A 19,908-nucleotide genomic window follows, 5' to 3' on the forward strand; every position below is an offset into this window, starting at 1 on the left:
CGTCAGCAGCAAGTAAAGCGAGGGATTCCCCTATGTTTTCTACGCCTGTGGTATGAACTGCTTTAGCATTCCCGTAACCTGCGAAACATAGATTCACGAATATGAAAGGATACCTAGGTAATGTCAGCGAGACCAATAGCGACGTTAGCTTCTGTGCCTTTCGTTGCATTCAAATGCTGTCGGAAAAACAAAAGATAATGCAAAGGAGGACGAACAGAAAGGTGGTGAAGCCTTAAACTGTGCTGCAAAACAACCAAGTTAAAATCGTCAAAAAGCCAATTGCTATTTTCCACCATTTAATATACACTTATATACAAGTATTTGTCATTTCACATCATGAAAAGCTGGATACAAGATTTCTTTTTACAGTAATAATAATAATAAGAAATAATAATATAGCAGGAAAAATGTATAAGTAAGGTAAGCTGTAATGATTAATAGTGATAGAAAGATTTTAATAGTGACTAGTAGTTACAATATCACTATTAAATACTGACAGACGTTTCTATATCTCTGTTTACTAACCCTGTAAAACAATCATTTCTGCATATAATAATGTTTAATACAGACAATGACTTTTTGTAAAGAAGAAATATAAACTTTGCTAAACAGCACAACAGCGTTCAACTGCATATTCAGATGGTCTTGATTACCCCAAATCAGATTGAAATATTTAAAGGGATCCTACTTCTCCATGAAGTCCATTCATTCTCACAGTTTGTCCATGTGCACGCAATCACTGTCATGATTAACACTGTGTTTTATGGTCATGATTCGCTGTGGTTTAAACACACGCACGCACACGCGCGCGCGCACACGCGCACATACATGACGTTTACCGACCAACGTGCGAAATCGTTTGTTTAATAAAGCCGTGTTTATTTTCTGCTTGGCGCGTTGCAGTCGTTGAACGTACTGTCATGTCAGGTTTGTCATTATCCCACAAAGGGTTGAATATTTGACACTTTGAATGTGCAGAAGCGGGCGTTTACAGAGGGCACATGAAGGCGGTAGAGATTCATCAAGAGGAATGTCAGCCTCGGGAAGTAACCCAGCCTCTGTTTGGCCGAGCCGAGTCACGTGACCGTTTCCCAAGCGGAGTTTCCACGACAGCTGGGAGCCGAGCGGCACTGGCGCATCGCTTCTTTCGCGGAGAATATTGGAAATACCCGGACTTCTGCTCGTCTCGGCACCTCCAGAGAAACCCTGGTCTGGCATGGGCGACAAGAGGAGTCCCACAAGGTAATAACCGATCTGAAGCGTGCTAGTTATCCGCGGCGATGAGGGAGCAGACGTTAGTGAGCGCACTGGAGGAGGGGAGGGGGGAGAAAATGGTTTTCTCCACGGTCTCTCCCTCTCAGGGCGCGTGCGGCTGTGCGCGCGCGGGTGTTAAACCCTCATCAGTGTTGGATCACAGTGCGCGTGCAGATGATTTCCTAAACCCCAGATGTTTGCCATCGATATCCTGCGTAGAAGCGAACTGAACTCTGTCACCTCTCTCGCCCCCATTCTTCCTCCCTCCCACCATTTTTAAATTCTTTTTTTCTCTCTATGTGTGCTTTTTTAATTTATTGTTTCAAGGCCGAAGCGTCAACCGAAGCCCTCCTCCGACGAGGGGTTTTGGGACTGCAGCGTGTGCACGTACAAGAACACGGCGGAGGCTTTTAAGTGCATGATGTGTGATGTCAGGAAAGGGACATCAACAAGGTAAGACGATGGTTATATTGTTTGTTTGTTTATTTATTTTTACGTAAGCGTGTCCCAAAGGGGGTTCCTCAGGAAATGATGGTTCGCCTACAACCCCCACCCCTTTTAGCAATTTGTCTTTTTTATTTATTTATTAATCTGTTTTTTACCATGAAACAATGATTGTAACTCATATATTAATCAGATTTTGGATTATGTAATGAGCTAGTAAACATAACATTACTTATTTTCTAGCAGGCGATTGTTTACATTTATATCTTTTAAACAGTGCAGTGTGTTTGTATGAGGTGAGTAAAAGTGATGGCTTGCTCAGAAGCACACACACCCATTTTGTTGCCCTGGAGAAATCTGTGAGACGGGGTACACACACACACACACAGACCCACACATACAAACACACAAACTGTGTGCCCCCTGTGCTGTGGCTGATATTTGTCCAGATATTTGAGCCAGGAAATGACTGTTATTCCTGCGTGACAGTCAGTAGCGGGATGAAAACACAACAAAGCCTCTAGGAGAGGAAGTGTAGCTGTCAGCTCCAGATTTGGGAAAGGGCGCATTTTGTTGTTACACTCCCCCCTTCGGTGCATCACCCTGTTATCATCCTCTGCATTCACACAACTTCACCCACCTACAACATGCAGTTGTCAGCTTTCGATGACCTCTCAGAAATGTGGTGGTTTCTAGTGTGTGTGTGTGTGTGTGTGTGTGTGTGGGTGGGAGGGCTAGTTGTCACAGCAGCTGCCAGACAGACAGCCATAGCTCATTACTATGCAACAGCTTAATCAGCCTGCTGTCATCAGAGAAACACACACACACACACGTACAGATGCACTCAACATGCAAATTTTACACACGACTGAACGCAGAGTTGTACACAGACACACATTCATAATGCACACACTCAAATGTTTCTCCTCACACAAACAAAGAGTAGCGGTTGTCACAGGATCCAGTTTATTGCGGTTAACTGTGCAGATTGTGTGCTCCCATAGAAACACGCCTCCTGCAGCTTTTGCCAAAAACCTGTCTGAATCTTCACACCACCAAGAGCTGTGACGTCCTTTCTCTTCTCCATCTGGGCATTTCACGGGGGAACTTGGCAAGGACACCAGGACCCACACTTTCTCACTACACCCATAAGAATTTAGTCCACGGGGACATCTTATTCATTGTTAATAACCTGCCGTCCTCTCAACTGCAATGCTGCAGAAGTTGTCATGCTCTTCCAGCGGCAGCGGCAGGCTACACACAAACACAAACACTGCAGCAACACACAGGTGGTCGCAGCCGTTAATGACCCAACAAAAACAGACAAGTGGATTTCTCTGCAAGCAAGACAGAGGTGCTAAAGGGCAAACAACATGCAGAATATCAATGTAGGACAGAGGAAATTTACTTGGCTGGTTACTAAACCAATATGGCTGAGCCATTACTGCGAAGTCATAAATAAAACACAGGCAGACAAGAGGTGTCCCACAAACTGAAGGTCGCATGCTGGACACCCACAGCAGCCAGGGTGTGTTCTAGGAAACTTGAGATCACAAGCTAACTAATTACATAGAAATGTCACTTTCTAAAAAATATTTGTGAAGTAGTAGAGGTGACATTTTAGGACAAGGAAGGAAACTGTTTCAGGAGAGAGAGAGTTTACTGAGCTATGGATGTTTAATGACGCAGGGGTTTAGCAGATCTCGCTGCCGAGATCCCTCTGAGGTGGAGAGATGATCGACTGCCGGGGCTCAAAGCTGCCAGCTGACATGTTGTTGAGGCTGTGACAGAAGACAGGGATACATCAGCAGGAGTGCACTTGCTTATCGGAGGGGAGAAATGAAAGATAAAGACAGATTGATCATGGCAGAGGGGACTGGCTGAAGTTATGCTAATTCTGCCAACAGTTTTGAGACAAGCGCAGTAAATTCGTCAAATTTGAAAAGATTAGTCCAAACCTAGAGCCGCTACATTATGATGTCGTTGGGGGGGGGGGGGGGGGGGGCATGCTGTTTGCCATTTTGTCTCTACATTATTTCAAGACATAAATGAGCCTTTCATCTATTCATGAAATCTGAACAAATTTGTTCTTAAACATCAAAGTACTTTTTTTTCTCTTTACCCTTCACTTTATTCCTACAGTTACAGGATGTACAGGCAAGAGAGCAAGGAGTGCCATCAGGCTTTGCTCATTTTCTGCAAAAGTAAACTGAATGCTTAAAAAGTCCAATATTGTGAAAGACCAAATTTGTGCTTTTCATGAATGGTAGCGAGTGTTTTGATACAATATCAAACTAACACAGCTATCAACCAGAAGCCTTTTCTTGTAATGTCATGCCTACAACAACATGGCGTAGCGCAATGTAAGAATGCCCACGACTGCAACCCTAAGCTCTGCTTTTTTCTTTTTTCTTTTTTTTTTTTGGATCTAGAATGCAAAATATACTCTCCGGCTACAGAGCGCCATTACATTTTTATCTCCCGCTCAGTTAAGAAATGATAAATATAAGTAGGCCGATTTCATTTATTTGCTGAAATGGCAGAGACAAGACTTTTACAAATAAAGCAATCGGGGTTATTTTGATAATGGTCTCCAGTTAGTTTCAGTTCAATAAAGCAATCTTTTTCTTCAAAGTTAAATGAGCCTCAGCATAATTAATTAAAAGGTGTGGGTTTAATGTTATGAAATATAGTAGACAATGATATTGACATATATCATGTCACGCTGTGAAATTGGATAATGTTACATCACTACATGCGAGTTGATAAACAAGTCACTGCATAGCTCTCTGGATAGCGTCAGGTTTTCTTTTTATAAAAGTAACATTTTGCAGTTTGTGTACGTTGCCTTTATCCCCTGCACATAGAAAAAAAGATCCTCTTTGGAGACAAACCCGATAAAAGTGAGTAAATTAGCTAACAATATTTAATTACGTTTGTCAGTGGAAAGGCTGACTCTTTGGGCTCAGCCTCATGAAATCTACTGATTAAAGTCACGGTGCGTAGACGGGCTGTTGGAGAAGTGCAAGGTCACAGGTCGCATTCCTACCTCGGTTTAAAAATCCAGTCAAGAGTGTCCTTGAGCAAGACACTTTATGTCCCCCAGTGCACCCATTATGACGTGTCCTGGATTAAAGTGTCACCTTTAAACGGACAAAATGAAAGATCAGAAATATTTTCAGGGTGCCGCCTAGTCTTTCGAATACAAGCTTAGAGAAGTGTGACATGGTGCTGCTGCAGCTGACAGACACCGTCCGTATCTGAATGTTTCTAAGAGAGCAGTGAGTGTGACCTTCTCTGGTGTTGAGCCCACACCACCTGCATCTGTTCACCGAGCCAACTCTGACAAGTCAAGCCCACTAGGGAAACACTAGCTGTGCGCATGCCCCGTGTGTCTTCAGGAGCTTGTTTGACAGCTTTAGATTTCCACAGGTCAGAGCAGCGAGCTTGATCTTGTTCTCTTAAGTTCTTGCTCTGCCTTTGGCTCTGTTTTTGTGCTGCTTTCCCTTATACCACCTTCATCCCTTCATTCTCCTTGTTTGCTCTCTCTCTCTCTCTTTCCCTCCCTCCCTCGCCCCAGCAGTTGAACTTAACCTAGGGCGTCTTTTTGCTGACAGACTGATGTGCAGGTTTTCGTCAGCTTCATATAAACAAGCACACAAACCTTTCTGGCTGACTGGGAACCTGTCAGCATTTGGCTGTTGTTTTACAGTATTCAGGCTCACCCTCATGGTGCAGGTGCAGTACAGCAGCTACTGAAAATTGGGCTATTTGCTCAATTGTGGTTGTTAGTAAAATAAAGCTCACAACATTATTCCTGTGCAGATTAAGAGGGATCTGGCGTTTCAGAAAGTACGGTTGTTAACAAAACAAGACAGTGATGAATCATATTGTTATGCGGTAACATAAATAACAGAAAAGAAACGGACCCAACTAATCGGTGTCATCTGAAAGCATTCATTTTATTAATTTACTCATCTTTTCCATGATGAATACAAGATACTGATCAGCCTGCTGGAGCTGTGTGATTATATGAAACTTCATCTTTGGAATCTGAAGGAAAAATAAAAGGGTTTAGTTTTTAATCTGCTTATCTTTTCAAATAGCTGCATTAACCTACTATAGTAATGCACAATGCAATAGATACATAGATTGGCCAAAAAAAAGATTAATTTCCATGGTTTGGGGATTGGAAGTAGGTGATGTTTTATTTTCCTCCACAGCCTGACACATTTATATTTAAATAGGACTTGGATTCTTAAAGCAGCTATATTTTTACCAAGTATCAAATAACATCAGAGACGCTCGAGTAGTTGTGAACCTACAGAGAATTATCACCTGCTTCTGCAGCTCCCCTCGGCTTTACAGAACTCAGAACTTTTTTTTTTTTTTTTTCAGGCTGTGTGACTGCAACTTTACTATTTTGGTTCACTCTCATTTTTGGCTTTTGCCGTCAGATGCTATTTGAGCTCCCTCTGTACGCTACCTGTTCAGCACCGAACAGAAAACTGACAGTGTTAGCGTCTTGCTGGTGAACACAGGGAAGCATTTCACCGATAACGTAGTAAGATTTTCCTCTCAGGAGTTGACCAACGGATGAAAAAAAACAACCTCACCAGGTGGCTCAACACAACGGTGAATGAAGGTTATTTTAAGCAACTGTTCGGTAACCTGTTCACCATAGCCGACTTAAAATGTGCTCAAAGTGGCAAAAAGAAAAAAAAAAAGCTTGTAATGTAGAGTTTTGGCAATACAATGATTTACCTTATCCTCACTTTGCATTAGTGCCTTCTCTTTTTACAGCTCCAGAATCATACTGTTTTTCTAGTTACTAAAGACATGCAGGGAGAGCCTATTTGTCAGGTTGAACCCATATTATTACCCGTTTGGTTGCTGTGTTAATAATTGTGCTGATTCCCTTGTGTGGCACCACAAAACCCAGTACTAGCAGACAACAACACATCCGTATCACACCCCAGTCATGTAATTCGCATCCCACTTTAAAATCAAGAAATCTCCGTCCATCCCTCCAATTTCACTTAACTCCTCGCCGGATGGCTGACTCTGTATGACACATAGCCGCAGAGAACTGCCATACGCTGAGAGTGGTGCGGCCCAGTAATAAACATCATTGATTTACTTAATCATTTTTTATAGAAAACAATGCTTCAGCCATTATCTTAAAAATAAATGTTGTGATTGAAGGTGGAATTGATATGTGATGTCTACATTTTTTTCCCCACAGCAGTTACAAATCTATGTTGTTGTCACACAGCAACCACAAGGCTACAGAAACACATTTGATCATACAGTGATGTAACATGGATGTGTCAGAAGCTTGGGTTGATGTCACATGTAGGTGAACTACATACTTATTTATTTTACATATTATTTAGTTATTATCCTACGTATTATGTTAAGGAACATTTAAAATAAACCACACATTGATACAGAATCACTCCTAATTCACTCCTTCTGGTACATGTCACATCCTCAAGTATTTCTTTTGACGTCATTATTCTATGCTTTTATTTCTATTACACGTGTGTTGTTCTATAATTTTGGATGCAGTCCAACAAAAAAAAAAAAAAACATTGATAGTTTAACACAGTAAAGACTTTTGTAAAGGCTTCAAGGGACTCCAGAGCTTCCTACAATCACTCACAATACAGTGCCTTGACTCGAAATGTTACACTGTTTATTTGCATTTTTGACAAAGTCTACTCGTATGTACAGATAGAGACATGTGGTCTGAAAGGTCATGACAAGCACATTTCCTCAACCCTGCATTTACTTAGGATGCACACATCCCAGGGTATGGACTGTTCAAGTGCTGATAATCAAAGTGCCGGTTGTGCTTGTGGTGTATTCTATGGGCTCTAAGCCTGGTTACATCGATTCAAACTGTATTGTACAAAGCTGGCAGTAAACTGTGGGTGGAAAAATGGATGCATGTCGATACGACACGTTTTTTTTATGCAAATCCAGTATCTGCCATCTTAATTACTTTCACCTTCTGTGCGTTTGTTCCGTCTTCCCTCCACCAATCTGTCTGTCTCTCTTCTGATGAGTGATATGAACCCTGACATCACTTGCAAGGAAAGGAGGAAGGTCTTCCTCCTTTCCTGATGTTTTTCCTCAGAGTCTGTGGAATGGGAAGAAAGGCTGAGTTCTCAAGAACAGGGAAGTGTTCCCCTGTGTATATGTTCAGGAACAAAACAATGAGGATTCATGTAAAAGGATGTCTCAAAGCTAATTTTACCAAACGATGCCTGTTTAAATGACCAAAGTTGCATCCTCCCTCATATTGCTCACAGTGCTTCGATCTATTTGTAAGCAGCTGGTCAGAGATCAACTTAAAACACGTGACATTTTCTGAACACAGCTCAGTAGAATAAAATGCATCGACAATTGTATCCAGCTTGTTTCCTTACCTCATTGTTAAATCTTGTCTTCCTGCCTTAAAAAACCACAGTAACTCGCCTAGGAAAAAAAAAAGTGGGCTCGTTTTTCAAGCAGTTACACGTGAAGAATGTAATGGTAACCAGGGTTGGATCAAGTTACTGTTGCTAACATTTGCAGTAACAAAATGAATGTTCACATGAAATGCTGCAAAAATGTAACACAGTTGCACTCATTAACAGGTATCCTGCTTGTAAAACAGAGTAGCACCGATCAATGTCTGATAAGCCCATCTCCTGTTACATCCTCCAAGTCATACAATCTCCTCAGTTGTACAGCTTACTGGTTTTACTGCTCACATTGCATACAAATAGTGAATGTACACCAGGGACAATGAAGCTGCTGTTATCACGTCACTATGGCTCAAGATTATGGCTACGTGATAAGCCTGTAATTACTGCAGTGACACTGATGCATGACATTCTACTCCGAGTGTGTGCCGGAGAGGGCCTGTGTGTGAAGAGGAGAATGTGGTATATAGTGTGGCTAGCGGATTGTCGAAGGTGTCATAAACCACAGGACATGGAGAGCCATCTGTCTCTCTTCCTCGTATGCACTCTCACACACACACACACACACACACACACACACACACACACACACACACACACGCACGCACTCAGGATGCAAGCATGTACAGACATGGAGAGACATTAATCATCAGGTTGGAGGAGCTCCCAGGAGCAGCCCACTACCTACTGAGAGAAAACGCACAAGTGGTCTGACACACATACACCCACACTTAAATTGAGAATTCCAGCAGGGCGTAAAATAAGCTATTTCACAATGATCTCACAATAATCATGGAAAAGTGATATAAGATTCATCCAGTGGCAGGTCTGTGGGTTGTTTGCTCATCACACAATGTACTTGGCAAATGTTAGCCTGCAATCCAAACTGTTTAATGGGACTGCTTTCACCAGTTTAAAATTGTAAGGAGCAAACGCTGAAAATGATGCCTGCAGATGATGATTTATGATTTAAGAATTTCCATCCATCCATCCATCCAGCCATCCGCTTATCCTGTTAAGGGTCGGGGGGGGGGGGGTGGGGTGGGGCTTGAGCCTATCCAAGCAGCCTTTGGGTGTGAGGCAGGGTTCACCCTGGACTGGTCACCAGTCCATCACAGGGCCAACACATACAGACAGACAACCATTCACACTCACATTCACACCTACAGTCAATTTAGAGTATCAATCAACCTCGTCCCCTCTTGATATCTTTGGACTGTGGGAGGAAGCCGGAGTACCAGAGAGAACCCACACAGGAACAGGGAGAACATGGAGAGTCCACACAGAAAGACCCCGTACTCGAGGCAGGCCTCGAACCCGGAACCTTCATGCTGTGAGGTGACCGCGCTAACCACTGCACCACCATGCCACCCTGATTTAAGAATTTATTTTTCATGAATTTAATCTGTATCTATGATAAATCTAAGAATATTACGAATGAAATCCATACATGAGTTTCTCAGAACAATAAGTGAGATTTTACGATGGGAATGTCATTGATCACATTCAGACCCTTTCATGAAATATTAAGAGTGAACTTCATAGTGATATCGAAACTGTCACATCATCTCTGTTGCATTCTGTCAGGAAAATTAATTTTAAATCAAAATGAAAGTACAATAACTGATTTTAAAGTAGATTCTTGTAGCAAAGATCGACAACAACGTAAACGTCAGCATGATACTGGAGGCTAATCTTAGCTCAAAAAAGGAACTGTGTAGAATTTTTAAAAGTCAATAAGCAAGACTCGATTTCAGGTACTACATGCAAGTGTTTTACTTTAGATGTTCAAACTGATTGTCAGAATCTGATGAAACAAAATTACGTTGAAGTTGTCTTATTATGCAGAGATATCTCAGTTCAAAATATCCAGTTCTTGTCCATGCTGTCTTGTATTTCCTCTTTAAACACTGTGGTCTTGCTAAAAACTGATCTTAGCAAGCTATAACATCAAATGTAGCTTTTACACATGAAGATTATAAGATAGCAATGTTATCTTGACCGCCCCTAATTGTTTTGAATGTTTGCTCCAATTATTTCATATTCTGGACTTGCTGGTAGTTAGTTGTTGACAACGCAGGAGTGAATTTGCTAAAAAATGTTAACATACCGCTGTTTGAAGCAGGGGCTATATATGAATTTGAAAATTGGCCGTATTTTTACACATAGTCCCTTTAAAGTAATTGATAAGTGATAAGTAATCGATTATTATATATAAGCAAACACCAGCTAACTGCTGAGTCACATATCAGTGGTGTCCTTTACCTGAATGTCCACCCTTTCAGAAATAACTGTCAGGGTGGGCCAGTTTGACAAGCATGGATGAACAGTCACTATCCAACTGTGAAAAATTTAGGACTGAATGACTTATTTTCTCCTAGCTCTGGTTCATCAGCTGCGTTCTGATTTTGAGTGCATGCCAGATGTAGACGAGTTTGAGGTCAGCGGGTGCATCAGGAGAAGGGAGCGAGGGTAGAGGGGTGAGATAGATGATAGACGGCGTGTGTGTGCACTGGTGAGTGCGTGCACTCGTGTGTGTTTATGACATATTTGGGTCTAGGTCAACTAGAGTTCCCCTGACAGTGTACGAGTGCTCTCCAGCTCTTGCACTCACTAGGACAGCACAAGTTAAATTTTGGGTTTAAAAAGCAAAAGCTGGAGAGGTTGAGTGTTTAGAAAACATGCATGTTTATTCTCTGGGACAACCTCTCATTTCTGCTTGCACCTATGTCCTTTGTCCTTCCACAAGCAGTAACCTAGAAAGCACTCCAGTCTCCTCTACCAAGGAGACAACATTGACAAGGACTATGATAGGAGCTTTGAAAATAAAGACCTCAGTCAAACCCAATACAAAAAATGTGCTTTTTTTTTTTTTTTTTTTTTTGCTATATTAAACAGAGCTGCCCCAAAATCCAACATTTTCTTCCTTGACCCATGCCGCAGCTGTCTGTCAAGTTTGGTGAAAATTGGCCTCATAGTTTCTTGGTTATCCTGCATAGGTAGTCCTGCGAACAGGTCATGTAACCTCATTGGAGCAAGTAATGAATGCCTAAAGATGGAGATTTTGATCTTTTTTTTTTCTCTGTTGTTCCAGATTTCAGGAAATAGAAATCAGTGGGTTCACATTCTGCTTGTAATGTCCTGATGTCCCATTGTGTGCTGCTGTAGAATAGACAGCATGAGTGGAGCAAGTATCGATTCAAACAGCTCTTACACGCAGTATTAATGCCAGAAAGATTAGGCTGTTACATTAGGCACAGAAATTCCCCTCAGAATCAATAGACACCTCACACACACGCACACACACGCACACACACACACACACACACACAGCTTCTACATGGAGACCAGTGGCGAAGGCCTAAGTGCTAAGATAATAACCATTTGATTGGGTTAACAGAGGCAGCACTGTTTAGAGCTGCTGCTTAGCGTCACTGTAATATTAGGTTGTCCGTCTCCTCTTTCACCTCCAGGTTATTGAGCTGGCTCCATTAGTGAAAACCTACTTCATTGTAAAACATTAGCAAGATAGAATGTACAAAATATGTTTATAGTCCCCCCCACCCCCACACAGCCAGTCTTTCAGCACTGAATCAAAAAAGATGACAATTAACTTCAAATGACGTTTCCTATTCATCGCACATCCCGACTGTCTCATGTGCTGCATTCAATCAGATCGGTCATTTATCACATACCAGTAGGAAGTTGTGAATGAAGAGGGCAGTTGTTTTATTTTTATTTTTGGAACCTGGTAACATTTGGCCTGAGGGCATGGAAATCTATTCTTGTGTGACAATCTTGTGTTTTGTGTGTGTCTCTCAGCAAAGGCAATCCACGAAACAAGAGAGTGCTTTGTTACTGCAGGAGGAGAATTGAGGTAAAAGATGTCAAGGAAAGCAGCAAAGTGCTTCAGCGGGGAACACAGTTCCGCAGCGTCGTGCTGACAAGACAGATATATTACAGGATCTCTGCATCTCCTCCCTATCAGACAGTTATGTAGGCCAAGAGAGCCATTTGCATTTCGCTCCAGCCTTGCTAGCATCACCGCATGCTCTGCGAAGGCAATGATAAGTCAGAGACTCTTTGAAGCTGGGCCCCAATTTAGGTCATCCCAGAATTGTTAAACAACAGCGTTGCCCTTAAAACAAGACAGTAGACCAGCAGCGCTGGTGTCTATTCTAGATTCCCCCTAAAAATGAGCTAGAAACCTCTAAATTGAATTAAATAGGCCATCCAAGGCTCAGGGAAAGTGTTGGCACATTGCACTGGAACACTTGGCCAGGTGCTCAAACCCATTTCGCGGATGGATTCTGTTGAGTACAGTACATTTGTACACTGTCGGGTACAGTGTCACACCCTTATAATTGCATTAGGCAAGTATAAAAGACCATTTTTCATGATGCACTTTGAGGCCAGGGTTCGGCAAATGCAGTGCTTTACCGAGGGTTCACGGAAAGGTGACTACACGGTAGCGAAATTTTCTACAAGTGTTACAAGCAGGGCTTTTAGAGCAGTAGGAGCATTCATCGTGAAATATTATAAAATGCATATTTTATGCTTGGCGAGCTGTAGGTTAAATCTCACATCTCACATGACAGGGTGACTGGAAACATGGTGCCTTTGGGTCATCTGTGAAATTGGAGGGTGAATGATGGAATTGTCTACAGCGGGAAGTTTTAGATCAGATAATAAACAAGTCTGCTCAACAGGGCTCAGAAATAAACAGAACAAACTGTGCTCGTCTGCCGTTCTCATCATGCCCTCAAGCTTCATCTGCTGCTTTTGTGCGTCGGTGTGTGCATGTGTCATCTTCTTCACCTGCCTCGGTTTATGCAGCATCTGTTGATCCCATTTATTCATAAAGCAACTTTGTTGAAGTATCTGCATTGTTGATTTATATGCGTTTATACCTATTACTATATCTGCGTGTGTTTGTGTGAACAGTTGGGCACTAGATGTGGAGGCCCTCTCAACAGATGGCCTTTTCAACACACTTGGCCTCAACACACACACACACACACACACACACACACACACACACACACACACACATATACAGAGCAAAATGTTGCCAGACTCATTTCATGATCCATCATTTTAGAGACAGTTGATTCTCGTGGAATTGTGTGCAGGAATGTGCAGGCCTGCCGAGTGTCTTGCTCATGCCAGGGGACAAGATGATTCCCTGTGCAAGAGAGGGCCAGGGCTCGGGGACAGCTGACCCAGTTACACCCCCATGTTTGTGACCCTGGGAATGTGAGTCATTCTGACTTGACAATCAGACTTGTAATGCAAACAGAAATTCTCTGTCCCAATTCTGAGTGCACGTTGTATTTGTCATGTTTGAATCGGAATCTTGCATATCATCCATAAATATACAATAACTCCTAAATAATCCATAAAGGTGCAGCTGGTGGTGTATGGACTAAGGCTGAATTCAGATCAAATCAGGCACCATGTGGTGAAGAAGGAGGCTCTGTTATTCATTTGAAGGAGGATTTTGTGTTTTTGTTGCACCCAGAAAAGCTGAACAAAAGTAACTTGCAGCGAAACTCAACCTGCCGTCACACTGCGTTGGCCAATCGTATGGCGATCAGAACAAAAGGCATCCACGAGAAGAAGCATCTTACTGAGGTGTAATCTGTTGATTTCTGACATTTCCCAAGCAATATGGAAGAGAAACTTATTGCTTGCTTTGTGGTTGAGGCTGCACAACAGCAATGGCGAGGAAACGGAGGAATAGATCCAAGTCAGAAGTCTAGAATCTTACTACTTCTTCTTCTTGTGTCATGACGGTTGGGGAACTCTTTTAGGTGTGCACTGCGACCCTCTGAAAATGCCCACACTGACAAACAACTGCTGCAGTGCATGATTTGGTCTGAAACTGGCCTGAAGTCCACATAGGGAGCCCACCATACATTTAAGCAAATACACTCAGTGTTTGTGTTGGGAAGCCATTGTGGGTTTTAGTTCTGCATGACCACTGATCAGTTTTTGGAGAGGAATGTGGGGCGGATAACACAACTGTGTACGTGGTGCACAGTCTCAAACAGTTAATAAATGGCAGTTGAAGTGAAATCAAATCTGCAAAACATTTTGCATAACCAGATTATTTTGGTTAATTCACAAGTTCCTTTTTAAGCCTCAAGCTTTTGGAAAAGCAACCAGCTGAAACACTGCTCGCATGCTTGACCTGTTATGTATTCTGATACTCTGTGTGTTTTGCAATGCTGTTGCATCAAACAGATCTCATCCTGTCACTGCTGAAACAAGCCTGTGCAGGTATATAGATATCACAGATGGTTGAACACTAGGTTTTATTCTGTTGTTGCTGGCTGCCAGTATAAAGAACATTTCAGGAGCACCATCCTAACCAGCACTGGCAGTGATTATTGGCTCTTGATTATAGTGGTACACTAGCATGAAGCCATGTGTTCACAATGATTTTCCCTCTCATTAATCTGCCACACTCTTTCCTTTTCTCCCCGGCCTTTTTGTGTCCCTCTTCCCCACCAATCTGTCTGTGTGACCCCCACCCACCCACCCACCCACACTTCCCCTCTCTACATCAGGAAGCCTCGTCCCGTCTCCCAGCTCGTCTCGCAGCAGCAGGTAACCCAGCAGTTTGTGTTACCCTCGCAGCCCAAGAAGGAAAAGAAGGAGAGAGTAGAGAGGGAGAAGGGCGACAGAGAGCCGACACTCAAGAAGAACAGTCACAAGAAGATGAGGTAAACATGCTGACAACTGCGAAGCAAGTTCAACATATCCAGGATGTCTTTCAGTGAGCTGGCTTGACTAAAGCTAAAAACAGGAATAGCGCATAAGCAGTGTCACATTTAAGTGGCAGCGTTGGTACCAGATGACATGAAGAGGCCCAGACCAAACAACAACAACAGATATGAGGAATATAAATCCGTGATACAGACTAAAAGCATCATGTGCTTCAGCCACTGCCAGGAAGGACTATGAATGTGTAAGTTGATAGGATGGTGCAAGAATCAGTCCTTCAATCCGCCCAAAAAGTTAACATTGTCGAACATCTGGTTCCCTTGTTTCAAAGTGGGATTTCTGCATGGGTTTTTCAGTTATATACCTCAAGTAAAGTCCACGGCTCACGCCGAGTCGAGATATTGTAAATTTTTCTTCTATGTCATGAAACGCATCAGTAAAAACAACTCTGAAGTAGTTGCTAACAAGCAGCTAAACAGACAGACTACAGACGTTGTCATGAACTTCAAACATCATTAAGCCAAACTCAGTTATAGCACAAAGCTAGTTGTGGTGACACTGAAGTCGAGCATTCGTACTTGAGAGTTTATTCATAGCATAAAGTTAGCTTTAATTCTGGTGATGGCATTTATGCTCAAGAAGTCATAAAAGCGGCGTTCATTTGTCATTATATGAACCTCATGCTAACTTCTTTTAACAAAATGACATCCTTGCAGCACTCTATAGGTTAACAGAGTTGAGTGCCGAGGGAATTGATTCATCAACAGGTGGTGCTTGCAGGAGCTGCACAGCTTTAATCAGTTCCGTCACAACATACCATTATAAATAAAGCATTGTGGTGCTACAGAGATGCTCCGGCCACAAAAGATACTTTTGACAAGTAAGAGAACATGCTGGTTGGTACAGACCCCTACAAGAATCACTTTCTGTTTTTTTTCCAGCTAAAATGATACACAAAGTTGCCTTGAGATTGATTGAACTCGAAGGATATTCTGCTCTTGTTTGGAAGGTACATGGCTCTTTGAAATACTTTATCAGCCCCTCCTCACTTTTCCTCTCCTGCCCGCTCATCAGGCCGAGATTAAAAAACATTGACCGGAGCAGCGCCCAGCACCTGGAGGTGACGGTTGGGGACCTGACAGTCATCATAACAGACTTTAAGGAGAAGGCAAAGCCCTCGTCCACCTCTGCATCGTCCTCCAGCACCGCCTCTGTTGCTGACCACCACAGCCAGAACGGCTCCAGCTCAGAAAACACAGAGAAGGGGCTCTCCCGCTCTTCTTCACCCCGAGGAGAAGGAAGCTCAATCAATGGGGAGTCCCACTGAGTCACCGTTCACACTCACATCTGGTCTGCAGGTCCTAGGGCTCCTGGAGGGTCAGCCTGCCTTAGTTGAGCTGCATAGCTTATTATCTCACGGATATTTCCAGGTGCCAACCCATCAGATTTGTCCACATTAATCCATTGAAAGACAGAGTTCTGGAACTCTTTTTTTGGAAGCAATAGACATCACCCTTCACTCTGTCTTGCAGGAAATTGCCGTAATCTACATGTTCATTTGGGCCCAACTCAGTTTCCAAAGCTTGCCACTAATATATCATGTGATACAAGCCTTGTTCCATGACTAATCCAAGGATCTGAAGAAGGTTGCGCACTCAGTTTTTTTTAATCCTCCTTTCATTCAAATACACCTGTATCAAGTTTCTTATTTTTTTCTGTCATCAGTGGGTGGCAGAGTGAGATTTTCAGCCTCCAACTGGAAACTTGACCTACCTGTTATGAACCTGAGACAGTCTCAGATGAACTCCTACTCATGATACTCCCGAGCTTTTACTCATGTTTACTCTGCTGTACAATTTAAGAGTGACTTTTTCGACACGGCAGCATAAATGTGCTCTTGCTGGCACTGTTTGGTGTTAATCTATTATGTATGGAGCAGGTATGATAGCATAGATCATATTAAAAGGAAAAGTTAAACAGAAGGTATGATTTTAGAGGATAATACCAGTGGTTTTTTTTGTGTTATGCTTGTGCCAATTCAGGTCGCCATGGGTAAGTTAATCAGTGCATCTATCTACTTTGGTCTAGACTGAAATTTTCAACAGCTATGGAACAAATTTTTGGGAAACTTTGTCAAAGCAGTAGCTCCAGAAGTCATGGGTTTGTGTTTCTATCAACAACCAACCTTTTCTTCCATTAAATTCTGCCGATGATCCTGATTTCCGCGAGCCCCGCCGCTTTTATGGAATTCGAAAAGTAAAAGAATGGATCACCTTTTAATAGTGCACATAGTCACAGCCAACACACATTGGGAAAAAGCTGAGGCAGAATTTTGATAGTGCTGCTTCCTCTACTTGCTGTATAACACTTATTACGCCACCAGTCCAGCATCCAGGGTAAAAATAAACAAGTACACACGAATGGAAGCTAGCAGTTGTTTCTCAGGAGACCTGAACGAGTCCAAAATCTGACTTGCATGTCAAGTGGCTTGAAAATTAAACAGCCTCTTAATGTGCCCTCTAGATATGCGTAAGATATAGTCTAAACCTTAGCAGCAACAGATAAACTTGAAAATACCCCAAGGTTGTTGTTGGCAAAATGAAATGCAAACACTGTCGTGATTCTTCAAAAATGTCTCAGAGCCCGCAAAGTAAACATGCTTTAGATTTCAAAGAAAGCACAATGACTGAGGAAGGTGTTAGAAGGTTAGTTTAAGGTCTGTGGTTGTAAATGATGCCGGTATCTTGTCCTTTTTAATCCTTCTCTGCTGCACATACGTCTACACCTGCTCAGTGGAACCCTAGAAGGTGCTGGTACTGTTCTGCAGCTGCAATGAACCCAGTCTTGGATACAGCATGGTGCTTGAACAACAGCAAGACTTGTGACTTATGGAGACGCACATTTATTTGCTGTGCAAGCGATGGACTGGAGAAACTTTCTATTCCTCCATTTTGATGTAGCAAAGTGGAGGAGATGTAGAGTATACTAAACTCCCAGCAGAGCAACTATAGATCAACCTAACGACACAATAACTTATAAAACCTGTAGAGTTACACAGATAAATGGATATTTCTAAAATATTGTACTACAATGTTTTGACGTGGCTGTGTTATCCATCATACCGGTGTTATTGTCAAGACTTTTTATTTAACATTTTATCACCATTCCTGAGAAATGTCATGGCATGATAATATATGGTCTCAGTATAATGTGGGACAGGCTATGTTTGTTAGTATTGTTTACTGTGTCAGACGTATTCTCGTGGGTTCTCGACACTAGCTGGGACTAGGTGTGTGAGCTCATGAGAACTGTTTAGAGACATTTGTTATTTGGTTGTGGCAAAAACGGGACAACTTAAAAATGTAAATTTTGTTTTGCTTTGCCATGCTCAGTTGTTTTCAAATGTGTGAACTTGTTTATTACATGTCTGTATAAGAAAATAACAAAATCTAAACACAAAAAGACTCGTCTTATGCACATATCTCATCGTTGATATTCTTCACTCAGTTGTTGTTGTTTTTGTTGTTGCTTTTTTACTTAGACACAAAAAAGGCTAAATCACAGCTCAAGCTTTTCAAAGACTTCTAACTTTTACCAGGTCAGGGCCTTTAAGATCGAAAAACTTTGCAATCTAATAATCTTAGAGTTTTATGAGTTAAATGAAATTCAACAATACCATTTCCTGTTATACAGGCAGAGAAGCCTGGAATTAATTAAAAAAAATTATAAGAACCAGGTTCGTTAAATTTTTAGTGTGTGCTTCAAGAAGTTAATCATTATTGGCCTCTCCATAGCCCAGTGTCCGATGTTAGCTCTCCAAACTGCCTCAAATGGATGATGTGGAAGTTCATATGACACTTGAATAATTTTATAAACTTTTTGTGGTTGTAATATACACTTTAGATAATTAATATTGTAATTTACTTTGACAGTTGGTATGTGGCTTTTGCACTTTGCGTCAGACTAGAGGGCTCACATGTTGAATTGGATTTACCTTGGGACAGGGGGTCCAGTCGTTCCAGTCAAAGTGGAGAGGAGTTTTTAAAATCATACATTGTTGATGTCTAAGCCAAATACAATACTGGTGTATAACACTCCACACTGTGTTTTGTGCATATAATGTTGCAGCATCATGTCTACAGATAAAATATAAAAAGTAGTGCATGCATGATAGCTAAAAGTGCTAAAAACTGTATATTTCCAAGCAAAACTGGAATCTCAGATACTCCAACTTCCGAGTTCAACTAGAACACGTTATCAGCCAGCCATCAGGGTGGCACGGTGGTGCAGTGGGTGGCACGGTGGTGCAGTGGGTGGCACGGTGGTGCAGTGGGTGGCACGGTGGTGCAGTGGGTAGCACTGTCGCCTAACAGCAAGAAGGTTCCGGGTTCGAGCACAGGGTCTTTCTGTGTGTAGTTTGCATGTTCTCCCTGTGCCTGCGTGGGTTCTCTCCGGGTACACCGGCTTCCTCCCGTGCAAGAGGGGTTAATCAAATACTCTAAACTGACTGAAGGTGTGTCTGTGAGTGTGAATGGTTGTCAGTCTATGTGTTGGCCCTGCGATGGACTGGTGACCTGTCAGGGATGAACCCCGCCTCACGCAAGGCAGCCGGGATCAACAGGATAAGCGGTAGAAAAAAGATGGATGGACATCGTCACTGCCCATCCATGGGTCATGGCCCAGTGGTTGAGAAACACTTGGCTACATGTCATCACAGATGTACATTTACAGCAAGTGGACCACATGCAAGCAGATGGAGCTAAACTGCTGAACTTCATCCAGTGATTAAATATTCAGATGAACTGATGAAACATCCATCAAGCGATCATATCTTATTTTGAAAATAATCCACCGTATGCTCATGTGATAGCTCTTACCAAAATAATGACATTTCAGATAAATAATTTCTGATAGGTTATTTCTGACAGGCAAATGTACTCCTAGATCCGCCAACAACTTCATTCTCTGGGGAAACTAAATGAAAATGAAATTGGCGCTCCAGTTTGTT

The 19,908-nt window shown here is 42.3% G+C and overlaps 1 protein-coding gene and 1 long non-coding RNA gene across 2 annotated transcripts; one reads left to right on the plus strand and one right to left on the minus strand.

Moving 5' to 3' along the window:
* Positions 1 to 1,070: 1,070 nt before the first annotated feature.
* yaf2 (YY1 associated factor 2) lies at positions 1,071 to 18,570 on the plus strand. The gene is made up of 4 exons (XM_086202248.1): positions 1,071 to 1,242; positions 1,582 to 1,707; positions 14,744 to 14,899; positions 15,975 to 18,570. Exons 1-4 carry the CDS (start codon positions 1,217 to 1,219, stop codon positions 16,225 to 16,227), a joined length of 561 nt encoding a protein of 186 aa, XP_086058374.1. The 5' UTR covers positions 1,071 to 1,216; the 3' UTR covers positions 16,228 to 18,570.
* On the minus strand, positions 5,628 to 8,178 carry LOC147262932 (uncharacterized). Its single transcript, XR_015112505.1, has 3 exons — positions 8,133 to 8,178; positions 7,712 to 7,843; positions 5,628 to 5,751 (listed from the first exon to the last, which is right to left on the minus strand). It is a non-coding gene; the product is annotated as an uncharacterized LOC147262932 (long non-coding RNA).
* Positions 18,571 to 19,908: the final 1,338 nt, after the last annotated feature.

This window comes from Aulostomus chinensis, chromosome 4 (assembly GCF_037954235.1).
Source record: "Aulostomus chinensis isolate RoL2024-O1b breed Wild chromosome 4, RoL_Achi_v1.0, whole genome shotgun sequence".
NCBI classification, from domain to species: domain Eukaryota; kingdom Metazoa; phylum Chordata; class Actinopteri; order Syngnathiformes; family Aulostomidae; genus Aulostomus; species Aulostomus chinensis.

What these genes read in the sequence shown, in the direction of transcription:
- yaf2 (XM_086202248.1), top strand. Translation starts at nt 1,217, where the DNA reads ATGGGCGACAAGAGGAGTCCCACAAG. An exon ending in GACAAGAGGAGTCCCACAAG is followed by an intron (nt 1,243 to 1,581) that starts GTAATAACCGAT and finishes TATTGTTTCAAG; the next exon opens with GCCGAAGCGTCAACCGAAGC. An exon ending in AGGAAAGGGACATCAACAAG is followed by an intron (nt 1,708 to 14,743) that starts GTAAGACGATGG and finishes TCTCTACATCAG; the next exon opens with GAAGCCTCGTCCCGTCTCCC.